The sequence below is a fragment of the Strongylocentrotus purpuratus genome, unplaced genomic scaffold, assembly GCF_000002235.5.
Source record: "Strongylocentrotus purpuratus isolate Spur 01 unplaced genomic scaffold, Spur_5.0 spur5_scaffold_14, whole genome shotgun sequence".
NCBI classification, from domain to species: Eukaryota; Metazoa; Echinodermata; class Echinoidea; order Camarodonta; family Strongylocentrotidae; genus Strongylocentrotus; species Strongylocentrotus purpuratus.
The window spans coordinates 333,468-349,730 of NW_022145599.1; the positions used below are offsets into that span (position 1 = coordinate 333,468).

A 16,263-nucleotide genomic window follows, 5' to 3' on the forward strand; every position below is an offset into this window, starting at 1 on the left:
ATTTTTTTCCTCTAAAAAACGTTTTTTTTAATAAATTTTTTGAAAGACGACTATAGATTTCAAGATTTTTCGGGTCGGTCGCAACGGGCAATACAACATCATTTTCTTTTAGGCCTAATGGATAAGATTCTAGGCTACAGAGTCATGAAAGTTTGTGGTGGGAAGAAATTTTCTAAAAACACATGGTAGCAAATATATAGCAGGATTGTTGGACCAAGACAAACACATGTACATCGTGTACAGTTTTTGTTTTAATTAAGGGGGAGGGGGGGGGGGGGGGGTTAACAAAACTGTAAATGGACTTAAAGCGATGCTGAGAACAAAAGAAACTTGCAATATCAAGAAATAACAGTACAAATTCGGGGAGAGAATGAACCATTCAAGGTGCCATGTTTCTTTTTAAATGCCAGAAAATACACCCTTTTTTCACCCAAAACTATAAAATTCATAACATTTTGTATTTAGTCAGACTGAACGATTCTTAATCTGGGAAGCTTGCCTCTATCACATGGATGGGTACACTCTTGAAACATTGTTTTGATGAATGTCTTGCTGAAGATAAAAAAAAAAAGCAGCTGTGATCTGAACATATCCTACTAATCCAATATCAGCATTCAATACTTCAATGATTGGGTGTAGATAGAGTCTTACAACTACATTTTGAGGACCTCAATGCTATATGACTTTGCTGCATTCGATGGAGTGGCTTTGATGTGTGACCTAGCACCGTGGGTGTGGTGGAGAAGATTCCTTACCACGTTGAGCTCAGATGAAAATTGAACCTGCAAAAGGACAACATGAACAACCAATCACACATCTGTGTATAGTGAATTTCTCTATCTCACAGGGACACATCTTAGTTATTCGCAAATTTGTCCCAATCTAAGTACAAAAACATCTTTAATATTAAATGGCTTAGAGCTTAAAAAGAAAGTAAATGTTTTGTATTGCACATATTAGCACCCCCTCTCCATCAAAGGTACCGTTGTTTTACAATACGATTACCCCTTTATGCTCTAAAAACCTCTGCATGATCAATTCAAATAAAGTTTTGTTCTCTCTGTGATTTTTTCATAGACTATTTTAATTGGTGGAATTAGTGGTGTAACTGTGATTGAAGGCGGCTGATTCTTCTCTTACCTGGTCTTTAACAGCATTCTGAAGATGAGTGAGGAGAGGTCTGGCTTCCGGTAGGAGGACTAGCTGAGCAAAGTGAGCATCTAACATAGCACCAATCCAATCTACAACCTGCACAAAACAAAACAACAAGGATGCATTACTAGCTGGGCAAAGTGAGCATCTAATAGAGCACCAATCCAATCTACAACCTACACAAAACAAAACAACAAGCATGAATTACTAGCTGAGCAAAGTGAGCATCTAACAGAGCACCAATCCAATCTACAACCGGCACAAAACAAAACAACAAGCATGAATTACTAGACCTTTAAAAAATGATGTTTATAGTCTACTCTAATATCTTACTGAAGCATGTCAAAGAGGAAGAGTTTGAAGTCAGTCTATCTCATTTCCATATTACTTACATTATCCATGGAGACCAGTGATGATGAGTCATCCCCTCCTGGAGAGGAGGCTGTCAACAAGAAGTGCAGATACCTTAGTAGTGACTGCAAGAACATAACATAGAGAATAAGATGTTACTGGATGATACAATCACACCATGTCATAGTAAGGCAAACATTTATTCTGCTTTCTAAATTTCAATCTGATCTGACCATAGTAACATAAATTGTCATCATGGAGGTTTTTACATGTATATCACTAGGTATAAGATTAATAATAGTATTAATTGATTCCCCTTTATGAATAGAACATGTTATGCAACAAAACAACACAAAACAAAGCAAAACTGTAAAATACAACTACAGACAAAGAGATTTAGGAGATGATTAAAAATTTGGGCACAGAATTTAGAAGTCAAATGATTATGAATGAACTTAAGAAATATTCTGCTTTGAAGTTCTATGAACAATCCTAATGTACAGATAATTTCATTTTCAAAGATGGCCCCATCTGGAATCCTATTCAATCAACTCAAGATATGGGGGGGGGGGGGTGTTTCACTAACATCCTAAGTTGAACTCATATCTAAGTTAGACTATAACAATTACGGAAAGCTGTTGGCATATATGAAAATATTTTGTAAAAGTTATTTTAAAAGGCATAAAATGTTGATTCAAATCATTAATATTTTATATTCCCAACGGGGATTTCATGTTCTTGATGTGGAATTTATAAAAAGTATAAAATATTTGAATTTTCACTTTTGAATATATTTGATTTTAAGGCTACAAATGGCTCTCCATAATTCTAACTGAGAGTTAAGTTCAACTAAGAATCTTTGTGAAACACCCCCATGAACTGATTAGTACTTACTGTGACTTCTTTGAATGGTAAATGTTTTACAGCATCAAGAAGAAAGGCATCTGTGAATGGCTTACATAGTACTTCATCTCTGAAAAAAGTCAGGTTAAGGAGATCTAGATAATACAGTTCTGTATAGACCACTTTCTGTCCGAACAGACACTTCTAAGCAAAACAAGTACGCAAAAATTATCATGAGTCGTTGTTGTCAACCTAATTGATACAGGTTACTCACACTTCATCTTCATACCTGCATTATCAGCTAAGTTTGGCATTGTTTGGCAAGATGTTAACCTGCACTTGCTACTCTCCACCCAGGTGTTAAATGGGTTACCAGGTAGGATGCGACCGTCATTGTTGGTCAAACAGTCTTTGAGCATCAAGTAACGCCTGGCTGAAATGCTCCCCAGGGAGTGGAGATTGTGCACACAGTGTTTGCGGGCAAGCACTGAGTCCAATGACCGGGGTTATAGTATATTTGTGAAGCGCTTAGAGACATTTGTATTAAGCGCTATATAAAAGCTAAATATTATTAAATATTATTGTTGAACTCGTTACCGTACAGCATGCCATGAAATTCATGAATAGTGTAGACTTAAACAGTGCTACTACTGCTACAGGTCCTCCAGTAATACCTCTATAGATAACTTTTACACAGCAATCAAACCTGCCATGGAGGGATTATAACAGCTTCATGCATGTAGATATGTGATACAAAAAGTATCTTTCATATATATATATATATATAATAAAGGATACACATAAGTCCTTCTAACTGGACTCATCACTTCATGTACATCTGAATGCTCAGTCTCTGTAGTTTGCCTGCTAGATGGTAGTTTGTCTTCATCAATACTACAAAGAGAGTTTAAGTATAAAAAAAAGGCAAAAGGTTAAAGCATCTAAAATGAAATAATATGCACTACTATCTCTTGATGAGAAGTATGCCTATAGCATCTTCTTTGTTTCCAATTAAAGATGTTTCATGTATTACATAACATGATGCAAATCAGCATAGCAACAAAGTCTTATCAGCTGCAATATCATCATGCAAAAAGAGTACCGGTAGGGTGAAATATCCCCCACCCCCCCCCCCCAAAAAAAAAAAAAACCTTTTGAATTACCATATTATTTTCATGCTACACTATATCAATAATGAGAGCAGTTACTTTCAACTTTCATCAAATAATTATCATTTACCTTGAAGATTATCTTTTGATCATAGAAATCTTTCATAAGATTTGAGCACAGTTCAGTCACAATAGAAGAATGCCTCTCTTCATGTAGTCATACTAATAATTATAATGGGTTTTGTATAGCGCTCATATTTATCAGACTTGACACTCCTGGCGCTTATTACCTTGGCTTTAGCATGGCTGTTTTTCCCATACCATCTGCTAAGAACCATAAGGGCATGAACTCCATCAACACAGCTAACCTCCTTATAATGATAATCTTTTAGTCCACTCCAAATTTCATTAAACCTAAAATGGCAATTCTTTTTGCCCAATTGATCGTGAGCCCGGCAGCCACTGAGCAGCCACTGAGCAGCACCAGATCGACGTTGCTCTATCCCCTTATTGTTGAACATCAAACAAGGAGATGACATGTTCTTACCTTAGAAAGACCTGTAAGCACTGCATAAGTATAAGCTCCGGTACATCTCTCATGCATTGCAGGCAGTCTAATAGTAGGGATACTTCTTGCTTCCTAGCTAGCATAGCTATAAACTCTGGACATGAGCTGAAAAAATGAATGATTCAAGATAATTCTCATCATTCAAATCTATTCTGATAAAGAACTACACTCTTCACTTAATGCTACAACATAGTGTCACTGAAGGCTTCAAATTGTATTAAGCCTTGGTCACAAATGCCATTACAAACTGCTAAGAACACTGTACGAACAATTTTCAGACCATGGAAAAACGGAGATTCGTACGAACGCATGGTTCGTACAAACCTCTGTGACCGTAGCTTTATGTAAACTCGTTTTGGAGCTTTCCAGAGATTTGTACGAACGCATGGTTCGTACAAACCTCAGTTACCGTAGCTGCCTTATGTAAACTTGTTTTGGAGCTTTCCGGAGCTTCATTCACCACTATGGCATTTGTTTGTGTCTTTGTTTGTTTATTCATTATTTTATTATTGTCATTTTCATAGATATATAAAGACATTTAGTTTACTCAAAAAACAAATAATGCCACGCATTTGCTATGTTTTTTCTCAATTACTATTTTCTGAAAATCATCAAGAACAGGATACAAAACAATCTTGATACCAAAAAAAACTAGATGGAACCTTGAATGCTCAGTCGAAAATGATGCCTTCGTCATAGAGCAATTTTACAAACCAAAACAGAAGCAATTTTTCAAATTCAAGTTTGATTGTAATCCATTAACAGGTTCTCAGAATATTGTGATTACATGCTATTTCTCATATACATGTACACCTGTATGACCCTTTGATCTTTGACCTCGTGACCCCAAAATCTACTCAGTTCATTGACTCTGCAAGATACATACATGACTTGAGTTTTATGGTAATCTGTCCATCTGTTCTAATGATAATGTGATCAGGAGCTATTTTTGCATACATAATGAGCCCTGTGACCTTTGACCTCGTAACCCCAAAATCTAATCAATTCATTGACTCTGCAAGATACATACATGACCTAAGTAGAGAGGAATCCATCAATCGGTTCTTGAGATAATGCGATCACGAGAACGAGAAGTACGTACGTACGTACGTAAAGACTTACATATGGACGGACGGACGGACAAACCGAATACATAATGCCTCCGGCTACTTCATAACGGAGGCATAAAAAAGTTTGATCAGAACATTACACCTATCTCTTACCTTGCCGCCACTGCTTTGGTTGTAATGACATGATGTAATGTCTCTGGACACCAGAACTTAGGATTGGTTTCAACCCTCTTGACAACATGCTTGAGTATGAGCATGAGTGCTGTGCTGTCTGGCTGATCACCTCTACAAGCTTTCATGTACTTTTCAACTAAACCTGAGAACACTTTTGAAGTCTGGGTCTGGAAAGTGTATTAACAAAGAAGAACCTTATAAATGTTATTGATATGCTTATTTCTTTAATACCACCTTGAATTGATGGTTTGAACAGCTTCAGTGTCTTGTTTAATGGACAAAGATGCAATGCGCAATCATGTGTTCAGTTTATTGATCTTTCAAAAGGGGCATGAAAACGTTCTACTACATTTTCAAATAAATTGTTGACTATACTCTTTAGAGATGGCTCATAATGTTGACCCCTATCAATGCTATAACAAGTATCCCTCCAAGTTGTGTGTTTTAGAGCCAACTGCTTCAATCTACTGTAGCCCCCTGCTTCTACATTCTCCTATGGTATCCTCCAAGTTGATCATGTCTGACAAAAAAGGAAATTTCACTTTTGGTCCATTCTTCTAAATATTATTCTGATTTATGAAGGGAATTGTCTTTATGAAAATAAAAACAATATAAGAACAGAGCAAGATTAACCAGATATGAAGAAGAAATAAAGGAAATAAAAAAGCCTTATAAAACAAAACAATTTTATAGGTCAATTAATGGCAAGTGGATATTTTTTAAAAGAGGAAGTTTTGCTCAACAAGCCCCCCCCCCCCCCCCCCCCCCCCCCCCCCCCCCACCCCTTACTCACTTATCTGAGTCTTATAAAGTACAGAAATGTGGAGCCTGCTTTGCTTCTTTCATTCTATTTCTATGCAGTGTCTATTCATGTGGTTCACGGCATCATATTTACATGAAGCCTACAATGACCAATTTATAATGTAATATTATCATAACCTGTATTACTCACATTAGACTCATCTAAGATACTGTTCAGCAACAAAGATGTTTGCCCATCTGAGTCCTTTGATTGGGTCTGAGTCTTGGTACCTGCAGTCGATTTCCTACCTTTGGGCTTCTAGTAAAAGAATAACAGAAAATCCACTGTCATCTTGATAACTATATCAGACAATGAACCATTTCAAATCTTGCAAAGACTGATTCACTTAGAACAAAGGATGGGACTGGCATTATTTAGCAAAACCCTATTCATACATTGTCAATAGTGTCTGGTATAGTGCACGGTAGTATAGTGCGTTCAGAAATAAACAGCAGGATATCGTTTCATGAAACCGCCATAAGTACAAGTTCGCCGACATCCTGTTGAAACAAGTGTTAAATTTAATACACTCATTTCTTGTCTTGTCGGTGAACTTGTACTTATGACGGCTTTGTGAAACGCTGCCTGGATTTTTTGTCAATAAGTTAGAAATCACTTCAACCAACCCTTTGCTTACGAGAACCTGGTGGTCCCTGTGTTAAGCCTATGGGACCTATACAATTCAGTAGTCAAAAGGTTAACTATACGACATGAACATTTGCATAATGTACAGAACAGGATTAGAAAATAATTTTTTTAAATCCAGCTCTGCTTGCCCTAGAAACCATAATGGCTTAATGCATTCAGATTTGTTCATATAGCTAAATCTATAGTTATACTACACCAATTACATATAACAGGGGTCTATTAACATACTATAGATGGCCTTTAGAAAGTACTATAATAATAATAATTACAGTGCTTATATAGCGCCTAACAGGTGTTATACCTTGATAGGGCTCTCTTCAAGAAGTGAACTGGTCCAATCTAGTCCTAGAATAGGTAGATCTTGATGTAGACCTGGTCCTGGTCCAGCGAGCCTTCCCAGAGCAGCAGCCAGAGTTCCATCAGAACACTCATACCTGAGTAGAATACACACAATGTATATCAAGCAAAAACAGAATCATCTATCAAAATCTGATCTTTTTCTTTTCATTCTTAGATCATTAACAGAAAAAACATGATTATTCTGTATACATAGGTACACAAGACAAAGTTTTGATTAATAGTTTGACATTCCTTTGATATTCACTTGTTTGAAAGCAAACTGATAGGTCTAGGCATCTGCCCACTGACCCGACTCTCCCCCTTTATCCAGCAAAGTCAATGTGTCATGTATCATTTGGGTAGCCAAATTTTGTTAGTATACAGACACGATAGGTAAGCTACATATATGTACAACACAAGCAACAGCAACTATTTCTAATACTAATCAAACTCCTTACTGCAAGCCTGGATCCAATATTACACTCAACCCCAATTATAAACCTAAAATCTTTGACAAAATATCCTAAAGCAAAGTACCACTAGAGCAAATGTCACTTCACTGGATTTGAGCTTTCAAAATACTGGCAATCGATTAAAATGTAAGAGGATGGGTGACTTTGATAAGGAAGGGGGCAGAACTGTCCAAAATGGCACAACACAACAATATTTGTACAATGTTTAATTCAACTCTTTTCTCCCTTTACGTAAACTGTCAGAGCAGGCAAGGAACAGCTTTAGTAGACTTTTATCCCACATAAGAATATTTATGCAATATCGTAGACCAAACAGTAATTGGTAGTCAACAGATAGATACCCTCAAAGAGAAATAAATAATTGGTATCACTTTGTGTTCATGTAATCATCAACTCATGAAGCAGGAACAATCGTGGAAGTGTCACACAAACAATATTAACCTGTGTAGCATGACTGTTCTTCTGGTTGCTAGGAGTAAATGTCCATTGACTTCACCAAGAAATAAGGGTGTCCCATCACCATCACCGTCCTCTAGACCCAGGGCATGATGAATCTGTAGAGTACCAAATCCAGTCTCCCATATACACAGTGAAGCTACAAGTAAATGAGGATACAACTTAATTGGTTCAAGAAGTGAATTATCTCAAGTTTAACTGCAAATAAACTTATCTACATTTCATAATCTATTCATTTTACATGTATATTATAAGTATATCATCGCTACCGCTATATCTGTTACAGCTCATTATCTTATGTCTGTGCAGTGATGTAGCTATGAATAGAGGGGTGCTCTCTACTCCAAATGGCAAATGAAAATGATAGAAAAAGACAAATTAGAAAAAGACAAATTAGAAAAAGAGGAGCAAGACAAATAGAAGCTGGTATGATACCCTCCCACACCTTCACCTTAAATACACAATTAACCTGTACTCTTGCATTTTATCATCCATGTCTATATGTATTTGGATACGAGTCATGTTTTATATACACTGACTATTTTATCCTAAACCAATTATCAAAATTCCATGCACTTTGTTTTAAAGGGATTGTTTAACAATATTAAATCTGAGATACACTAACATGGCCCTACGTGTTATCAGTGTCTGTGATATTGTGTAATATTGAAGCCCTAAAAAAAAAAAGCGCTTCAAAATGATCAAGAAGTGCCTCAAAAGAGTAAAAATCTTTGAGTGACCGGTTTTACCACACTCTTTTTCCCCAATAGACTGTACTGTTATGAAAACCGTTTGGCAAACGGTTTTCAAAATTTGTAATTCCAATCATAAATATCTTGATAATCAGAAAGGCGATCGGCTTGTAAAAGTCATGGGGTTCCTGACTGACCTAAAGGTTTATAATTATTATTGCATCATGAGCTAAATCCAGAATTTTGTTTCAGAATCTGAGACAAAGTTACCGGATCCCTTTAAATGTTACCTTCTAGCTTATCCTTTGTTGTCTTGCTTTGCATCCCAGCCACAGCAACATGTGTATCATCAATTGCGGCTATTCTAACCTAAGATCAAATCATCATACATACAAAGTAGTAAGATCAGTTACAACATAGATGACAAGTATTTGGTTTTATTATCGTGTCAAGGTGAAAATGCACATTTCACATTATTTGAATTATACTAATAATAATAATAATAAAAACGTTACTTATAAAGCGCTTACCACCGAAGTCTCTAAGCGCTATAACAAACAAAATAGACTGATATACAATTACATCTTAAACAAACTAAATATGCAAATAAACCTACAAATTACAATATATATGGAATACACATCAAAGTGAACAGTTAATTAATCATTGAACGCAACTATGTGCCTGAGCATACCCGTACGTTATATATACACTGTACTCATACCCCTAGAGGTCAGTCTTAATAAGGTATGAGTACATAGTGCATTTCAGATCCTTCAAAACATGCATGCAAAGTCATTTAACTGTCATTTCTTTTATTTCTCTACAGTGTAGGTAACGATAAGTCCTAAATAAAAGGATTAATCAATGCAACGTATTAAACAGTGAAACAAGGTTCGCATAGTGCATGTATCTACAGATATGTGTTCTAAAAGAAATCCAAAACCACAATAAAATAATAATGCCTTTCCCATTGGAAACAAAGTGCTTTGAGATATAATCCCTGGGTAAGCTATTGATTTACAACTTACCAAGCAGCGACAGTGTCAGTTATATACATGCATAGGGTTTCATAATAGATACATCTTCACTTTAAAGCTTATCTGTACTAGTTTTTAGGAGGGATTAGACCACCATGCAAGGTCACTGGACAGGTGGTTATCTCATCAACTCAGCTCTCAATTAACATAAGAAAAAGAGGATCATTGGGGACAAATGGTCACCAATTAGGCATTGTTTTCTATATAGAGGGAGCAAGTAGCTACAAGTAGGACAGTGGGGCTTTCAGAAAGATGATGACATGAGGTTACCTTTCCTGTACTTCCATTAATTGTACATCTATGATGGCATGACAGAGTTGGAGAGTCCTTGTATCGTCTCAGATCAGATTCGGTGATTGATGTACTGCAAAGTCTTCCTCCATCCCCTGCAAAGAATTATGGTTAAAAATCACTGTGAAACTGATACAGCAGGTGCTAAGTTAACTGTTGTGAACTCTTTAAAAGTCACAGCCACACAAGATAAATCACCATTTCAGCAGCCTAAGTTGAGTTTGAATTCATGATTATACAAACAAGCAGATGGGTTGTGTTTTTCCTAATAGATGCATTTAAAATTGAAATTGAAATTCTAATACTTGTACCAACATTCTGCATTATTGACAAGTAATTCCTTTTTTTAAAGTCCTCATCAATCAAATTTTAAATTAAATGTTATACATAATATATTGTAAAGTTTCACACAAAAAACTTTGTTAGCAAATGTATTTCAAAGAATTATTTTTCTTAGTCATCGACGAAAAGTTGTGAGCGCATGGGTCAGAGAGACACTCACATAACGTATGAAGTACAGCAGTGGTCTCATCAGTGAATAATGTAGCAGACTCAAGAGGGCAGGCTTTATTGATTGGATCATCAAGCTGTAACCTCATCACATCATCACCTGACTTGTCATGCTGCTTTTCACCTGGCTGAACTGGCAGGAGTAGAATACTTTTCTTCTTTGTCTGCAGAGGAGATAAATGCGGGAGGGTATCTTTGTAGTGCACGGTTCAGCAAGGCATTATGACAACATCAAATGATATTTACTGTTATGTAAAGGTATTACGAATCTACACCCCCTCAGTAATAATATGTAATATCACTCAGTATGCCCCAATACAGATAAGACCCACCCTGCGAAATACCAGACCTCCTTCGAAGACATTTGTTTAATAACTTATTCCAGCCAAATAAACCCCAAATTGTATACATCTTTAAAGTGCCCCAAAACCTCCAAAACAAAAGACGTCCTGTCTTTCTCCCAATAACCAAAGCCCCCTTTGTTTGATAAGACCCTTTCCCAGAACAGTGTTAGCTAGAATTGACTTGTCTTTGTCCCTTTGACACAATGTAACCTAGCCTCATATTCCTTGTGTCCTCCTGTATAATTATGAGAGGTTCTGGCTTTCTGAGAGGAGTTGAGTTTTGATCACCATTAGATCAAGACCCTCTTTCTAGCTGGCTCTCTCTTCATCTTGTGTTTTACAATGTGGAAGTTCGTATGTACTCGATTTGAGTCTCCAAAGTTTGGAGATAATAAAATACTCTGATATTACTCAGTAATTACAAGTCTCTCCTTGCTGCTTCATTGTATATGTACCTCTCCTATACTGCCAATAACTCAATAGACCGATCCCAACACGACATTACCGGTAAGCACAGTTCACTTCTAATTTCTGTATCGTAAAACACATAGATAAGTAAGAAAGGTTAGGGCTGCTACTCATCCCCCCCCCCCTCCCACCAACTCATGATTTATTCACATGTAAAATTGTTTTGTTTTATTTTTTTACTTAAAGAATGTTTTTGAGATGGTTTACAGCGCCATGAACAGTATCTTATACTCAACTATCAGATTTAGGGAGGGAGGGGGGGGGGGGGAACAGTGGAAATGAAAATCACATACATCGTACTGCACTTATTGATTTACATTATAATGCTGTACTTTCTACGCACGCTCTCCAATCGATGAAGATGTTACAGTCACTTGCCGTATCTACAGGTTTGCACATACACTACCATAATGATATTTTCATCCTACCAGTTGCCCATCTGTAAACCTCTGTAAACCTGGGTACAGGGAAGCAACTTACCAGAGAGTTCTGTACCAGGCATATGATGTATGATGTAATATTCTCATCAGCTCCCTTTCTCCATATCCATGCATCCCTGATCTCTTCACCCTCCTCCAAGAATCCCTTCTCTACGGCTCTGCTGCCACCAACAGCATCATCTAACAACCTCACAGAGCCATTGGACATCAGAAGTAGGGGGTTTCCTCGTTCTTGAATGAGAATTCTAGACACTGCACTCTTCAGAGTCTTTGGCTTCTGTGTGAAAGGAGTGGCATTCTCTGATGACCATTTGTAGATTTGCTAAAATAAGATGTGAAAGAAAGTGATGAAGTACTAAAACTGAAAGAAGATGTTTAAGATTGTAATTACTGCAGCAATGGCAATGTTAGTTATTGATGTTATTACCCTAATCATTGAAGTAATATAATGACAAGACCATTACAATTACCTTATCATTGACATGACTAGGCAAGACCATTAGAATTACCTTATCATTGACATGACTAGGCAAGACCATTACAGTTACCTTATCATTGACATGACTAGGCAAGACCATTAGAATTACCTTATCATTGACATGACTAGGCAAGACCATTACAATTACCTTATCATTGACATGACTAGGCAAGACCATTAGAATTACCTTATCATTGACATGACTAGGCAAGACCATTACAATTACCTTATCATTGACATGACTAGGCAAGACCATTAGAATTACCTTATCATTGACATGACTAGGCAAGACCATTACAATTACCTTATCATTGACATTAATTTTAAATGTACGGGGATTAGTGAACAAGATGGACTCTCTCCGATATTTATTATCAAACAACTCTGTTGATATATTATGTTTGAATGAAACTTTTTGCGACGGCACAATCACCGATGAGGAATTGCTCATTGACGGTCTTCGTATTGAGCGCAAAGATAGAACACGGATGGGTGGTGGCGTGGCCATATACGTTTCTGATAAAATTACTTATTTTAGAAGACATGAATTTGAAGATCCCTAAATTGAAATGATATGCTTACAAGTTCACCTACCTTATCAAAAAAGTTTTATTATAGTTTGTATTTATAGACCACCCTCTTGCGATGTTTCATTTTATGATAGATTGGAAAACATATTAGAGAGAATAAATTGTTCACTTACTGCTATCAATGAATTACTTATTTTAGGTGACTTAAATTGCGAATTATCTCAATTTCCATAATTCAAGTACCTCTTGTAAACTTGACTTTATCATGAAGTCTTTCAATTTGACTCAAATTATCACATCGCCAACTTGTGTGACGAACAGATCTGAAACATTGATTGATACTGTATTTACGTCAAGAGTTGAAAATATTGCCGAGCATGGATGTGTTCACACTTAACTAAGTGATCATTACTTGGTTTACGCAATACGTAAATTACATCCAAAGTACAAATCAAATTGTGATCATAAAATAATCCACTTTAGATCATTCAAACACTTTGATAATAAAGAGTTCAAATTATTATTATCCAAAGCCCATTTGAACCGATCGAATGTTGCTGACGGACCGAATATAAATGTCAATAAATATTTGTATGAATGGAAATGGTTGTTTATGGACATGGTTAATGCTATTGCCCCGAAAAAACAGTTAAGGGTTCGAATTGAATCTGTTTCCTGGATAAATGCTGATCTCCGTGCATTAATGGCCAAGCGTGATAAAGTTCTCAAAAGATTTTTATGTTCCAGACGGAATGCCAATCGTGACAATTCCCAAACAAGGGATGAATGTGATAAACTTTGGTCTAAGTACAAATACTCGAGAAATAAAGTAAATGATTCTCTTAAACGAAGTAAAATCGAGTATTTCAAATCAGAAATAAGAAATAATCAAGGGGATCCTAAAGGTATGTGGAAATGTCTGCGTTCACTTATGCCTAAAATGAAGAGGGAATTACCAAGAACTCTTTATTTGAATACTCAATCTTATGACACTGATATCAGTATCGCTGATGCATTTAATGACTACCTAATTCAAATTAATATCAATGACTTGGAATGTAATAGTGACTCTCTTAGTGATACTGATCTTCCTCCCATTGTTCAGACCGGCAATGAAGGTCTTGGTAGTTCTGCTAATTTATTTGTATTCGATGAGGTTGACTCTGATTCTGTTAAGAAAATCATAGCAAATTTGGATACCTCTAACGGCTCGAAGTCAACTGGTGTTGATGAAATCAATGTAAAACTAATAAAAAATGCTGGTGACGCAATAATTCCTAGCATCACCCAACTAATAAATTTGTCATTATCGTCTGGCACATACCCGGATGAATGGAAACACGCGAAAGTACTTCCATTGTACAAAAAAGGTGACATTAATGCAATACCAAATTACCCCCCAATCTCCATTCTCCCAACTCTTAGTAAAATTTTAGAGAAATTGGTTCATCGGCAGCTCTATGATCATCTCATCTCCAATAATGTGCTTTCCAATACACAATTTGGATTTAGACCCGGTCACTCTACCTCCTCAGCACTTGGTGTTCTAACTGATACTTGGGTACGTGCTATTGACGGTGGCAAAATTATTGGTGCTCTTTTTGTAGATTTAAAACGAGCGTTCGATACAGTAGATTCATCTATTATGTTAGCCAAATTACACAAAATTGGATTAACTAATGATACTTTATTATGGTTTCAATCCTACCTTACAAATAGAAAACAACAAGTGTCAATTAGACAAACTTTGTCAAAGGAACGTTCCCTATCTATAGGAGTTCCTCAAGGCTCGATACTGGGCCCCCTTCTATTTTTAATTTATATTGACGATATGGTCAATGTCTTTAGGGAAGGAAAAGTCATAATGTATGCAGATGACACCACTTTGTATGTCAATGGAACTTCTATCCGTGAATTGGAAAATAAATTGCAACACGAAATGAATGCAATAGGTACATGGATAATCAACAACAGTTTGCATTTAAATACAGGTAAAACAAAGTTTATGATTATAGGGAGTAAACAAAAACTTAGTACCTGTAGTAATGACAGCATCCGCATCACTTACGATGGGGTTGAAATCAATCAATGTGCAAGTTTTAAATGTCTCGGGATAATAATAGATAGACATTTATTATGGCATGAACAAGTTGATTCTGTATGTAAAAAAATATTTGCCGGTCTTGCGATGTTAAAAAGAATTCGACCTTTTGTAGAAAATGATACTCTAAAATTATTATATACATGCCTCATTCAATCACAGATGGATTACTGCTGTGAGATATGGGGAGATCGTTTTAATATACATGTAGATCGAATTACTAAACTACAAAAGAGGGCAGCCCGTCTGATCCTTAGGTGTAATATTTATAGCCCATCTAAGGAAATGTTCTCAAGTCTGAACTGGATACCTTTCAGATATCAAATAACCTATTTCTGTTATATATTTGTTTATAAATGCTGTCAAGGCCTCTCTCCTGATTACTACTCAAATTATTTCCAAGAGTTAAGTAGAAAACATGATAAAAATACGAGACAAGCCGCCAGACACGATCTTGTTGTTCCCAAATGCCGCACTGAGTACTGCAAACATTCTTTATATTACCTACTGTATGTCCAAATTTGTGGAATAATTTGCCGGTTATTATACGGGAGTTGCCCTCTTTGGTATCTTTCAAATTTAATCTTTAACAGTATCTCAAGTCATTGGACGTATAAGGGATTCTATGGTACCTAGTTACTCACTAATAGTCTGTTTCATATTTGTTTAAATATCTTTATTTTCTGTTACTCGGTATTGTACTTTAAATATTTGATTATTCTATATTGCAAACATTCACCTTGATATATTTCAATGTTTTTACATCCTTTTTTTAAACTATTTACTTGGCATTATTGTGTATGTATTACAATCAGGTGGGCTGTATCTAATACAGACCACCTTATAATTTTGTTAAAATTGCCTTTATTATTTATTATTTATTTATTTTTCTTATTTTGAACCACTTTTTTGTTAACAATATAACTTTGAAATGGTTCAACCAAATATCTTGAAATTTGGCACACATATCTATAGGCATATGGACAAAATAAGGTAAGGTTTTCAACCTTGGCCTTGACTGATGACGTCATCTAGGCGTCATTTTCTGATTTTTTCTGAAAATCAACTCATGATCATATCTTCATAACCCAAAAGTTATTTCTCATTCATATTTATCATGATCAAGGTCAATATCAGTCCGGTTAATTTCAGATCTAAAAACGCGCGCATGCGCGTACGTCCGCGCGTCAGTACGCGCGCAAAATTTTTAAATGCTCAAATTCGTCTCAAATTTATTTTGCATACGTTTCAGGTCATTTTAAGCATTTTATAAAAAAATCGCGCACACGCGCACGTTTTCGCGCCTAACACCATTACAAAACATAGAATCGCCAATTTTTTTTTTTCTTTCATGATATTTCACATATTTTTTCGAACAATTTGA

General features: G+C 36.0%; 2 protein-coding genes across 6 annotated transcripts in view; one reads left to right on the forward strand and one right to left on the reverse strand.

The window, feature by feature from the left end:
• LOC105436886 (nucleolar protein 11-like) overlaps positions 1 to 16,263 on the reverse strand; it is a 21,438-nt gene continuing 5,175 nt past the window's right edge. Inside the window, exons 3-16 of one of the 5 annotated variants that reach the window (XM_030983897.1) lie at positions 11,811 to 12,092; positions 10,511 to 10,682; positions 9,988 to 10,103; positions 8,968 to 9,046; positions 7,971 to 8,124; positions 7,019 to 7,151; positions 6,220 to 6,324; positions 5,247 to 5,434; positions 4,003 to 4,128; positions 3,145 to 3,240; positions 2,398 to 2,476; positions 1,545 to 1,628; positions 1,141 to 1,248; positions 1 to 782 (exon numbers count right to left, since the gene is read on the reverse strand). In XM_030983897.1, coding sequence (XP_030839757.1) covers positions 654 to 782; positions 1,141 to 1,248; positions 1,545 to 1,628; positions 2,398 to 2,476; positions 3,145 to 3,240; positions 4,003 to 4,128; positions 5,247 to 5,434; positions 6,220 to 6,324; positions 7,019 to 7,151; positions 7,971 to 8,124; positions 8,968 to 9,046; positions 9,988 to 10,103; positions 10,511 to 10,682; positions 11,811 to 12,092 — 1,851 coding nt within the window. In that variant the 3' untranslated portion in view covers positions 1 to 653. Of the gene's footprint in view, positions 783 to 1,140; positions 1,409 to 1,544; positions 1,629 to 2,397; positions 2,477 to 3,144; positions 3,241 to 4,002; positions 4,129 to 5,246; positions 5,435 to 6,219; positions 6,328 to 7,018; positions 7,152 to 7,970; positions 8,125 to 8,967; positions 9,047 to 9,987; positions 10,104 to 10,510; positions 10,683 to 11,810; positions 12,093 to 16,263 lie in introns of those variants that run through there. The other 4 variants (XM_030983896.1, XM_030983899.1, XM_030983901.1 and 1 more) reach the window with 4 other exon arrangements.
• Positions 10,753 to 16,263, forward strand: part of LOC586645 (transmembrane protein 180) — a 19,403-nt gene continuing 13,892 nt past the window's right edge. The window contains exon 1 of the mRNA XM_030983902.1: positions 10,753 to 11,369. The gene's annotated coding sequence lies outside the window, so the exon portion shown is untranslated. The remainder of the gene's footprint in view (positions 11,370 to 16,263) is intronic.